Source organism: Puccinia triticina, chromosome 6A, assembly GCF_026914185.1.
Source record: "Puccinia triticina chromosome 6A, complete sequence".
In the NCBI taxonomy this organism is placed as follows: Eukaryota; Fungi; Basidiomycota; class Pucciniomycetes; order Pucciniales; family Pucciniaceae; genus Puccinia; species Puccinia triticina.
The window spans coordinates 6,413,398-6,415,506 of record NC_070563.1 but is presented as its reverse complement, the minus strand read 5'-3'; the positions used below and the strand labels follow the sequence as shown (position 1 = coordinate 6,415,506).

General features: G+C 44.4%; 1 protein-coding gene across 1 annotated transcript; it reads left to right on the top strand.

The window, feature by feature from the left end:
- Window positions 1-470: 470 nt before the first annotated feature.
- PtA15_6A736 (uncharacterized protein) lies at window positions 471-1,606 on the top strand (the record flags this gene model as incomplete). Its single annotated transcript, XM_053170473.1, has 2 exons — window positions 471-1,281; window positions 1,389-1,606. The coding sequence occupies 2 exons, from the start codon at window positions 471-473 to the stop codon at window positions 1,604-1,606; spliced, it is 1,029 nt and encodes a 342-aa protein (XP_053021661.1).
- Window positions 1,607-2,109: the final 503 nt, after the last annotated feature.

Here is a 2,109-nt window from a genome sequence, read left to right as displayed (position 1 = left end):
CCTTGATTGGACAATGGGACTTTGTCATGGAACCAGGTTGACACAACCCACTCAATGACTGGCACATAAGGTACTGATTCCACAGCCTGAAACTTAAAGTGGCCAGCCTTCATATGAAACTTCAAAATTGTTTAAAAGGAAGTTCTCTCACATTTTCAGAGTTTTTGATTCTCTCTCATCACCATTTGTCCAAACATTTACCTTTTCAGTAACAAATTTTGTGTTTCCCCCCCCACAACAAATGCCCTCCTTTCACCCAGTTTTCACTTGAAATGTTGTTTTTCCACCCATTTTTCAGTTAAAACTTGGTTTCTCCTTTGACTGAATGCATAGCTGCCCTGAAATTGCATCATCAAAGGCTTGAAATCATCTGTCCCATTCCCCTTTGGGCCTTTCACATCCTGGGACTTTCACACCCCCTGTAACCCCAAATTTGGGGGCTATGCCCTTGTTTTGCATATTCAACACCCATGGTGTGGTTGAGGGCGCGAGTCGTATTCAGTTTGTCACCTACATACCGGGATATTCAACAACTGGATCTCAACCTCACCTTGCAAACCCAACAAGCCATGGCAAACCCAAGACAAAGACGAAAAGCACGATCAGGCAAACCGAAAGCAACACTGTCGAAGTTTGCGAATTCCAAGTTGAAAAAAGTCACACCAAGAAACTTTCCTGCGCCGCTATCTAATGCCTACAATCCCAGACACACACCGAGACAGAACTACGAACGACTGGGACTGTTATCCGGCAAACTTGATCCACGACTCTCCGGCGGAATCGAGATCAAGACCGACTTGCAAAATATCTGGCTGAATAAATATAAGAAGAAGGACGAATTTGAAATCCTGAAGATATCAAGTGATGGTGAATTGGTTGAGAACGAAGATGATGATACTGAAGGGGAAGGATCGGACGAAGATAACTCGATAGATTCTCCTGAATCCGAACAAAGAAACCAAGTGGTAGTAGACAAAGAACTGAAGCTTTCTAAAGGTGAAGGACGCATTATCCGAGACGAAAACGGGAGGATTATCAAGGTGATAATCGGAGATGAATCGGAAATCGAACTAGAGCCGACTGCCGAAGATCCTTCAAAGATCGTAATCGAACGTGATCCTCAATCTTCCGGCTCGACTCCCTGGGGAAATCCACTGGACACGCCCACTTACGAGCAAGCCCCTTCAGATCCTGGTCCTCCGCCAGCCCCCGTACTGCAAGGCATCGGATACCAAAACCCACGACGAGGAATTGTGCCTCCCAAAACCAAATTTGTTGAAGGTGAGTGTCTGGTGTTTTTCTAAACCGGAAGTTGGATCGACGACTCGTAAAGAATCCAAATCTGATCTTAACAACCTGAACTGTTTTGTATGGTATGATTGATCCAGAGCTCGAAAAGATTTCCTCGGTCCGATTGACAACATACACGGAGACGGTAAAAAAGAAACAACATCTCTCCGAAAATCAGACGAATTGGTTGCTAAAACTGATCGAGAAACACGGCCTCGACAATACTCACCTGATGGCTCGAGATCTTAAACTGAACAAGGATCAAAAAACCGAAGGAGAAATCCGGCATCTGATCTCTAAACTGGCTTCCGAGTAACTCTTCAACTCAATGTTTCTTATCTTCTCAGCTTCCGCTTGGCCTAATTAGAGATGTTTTCACTCCATTTATTCTGGCAATGTAAGATCAACCACACACTTGGCTTGTTGGCCACTCTCCTCTTGTTTGATCTTGGCTCTTTTTATGTAATCAAACTTTTCTCAAATCTACGTTCGCACATGGTCGCATGAAACCTGGGGTGTTGACCACTATTAATATACTGAAATCACAAAAGGAGGGTGTATCATGGATGATTACAAGCAAAACAAGGGAGCAGTAACATCGCAAATGCACCCTGTGCTTCTAAATTACCAACTTTGGGCGACGTGATTGTTAGCACAAGTGGATCCGTCAGGCTTTTGTCTGTGAATCAAGAGCCGCGAAGAGGATGGTGGTATGATATTTGCAGTGTTTCAAATTGAATTTTGTTCAGTTGTGGGAGCATGTTCAGAAAGCAACACTCTCAAGGGTTTTCTTTGCCGGACGGCGGTGCTAGTCACGGC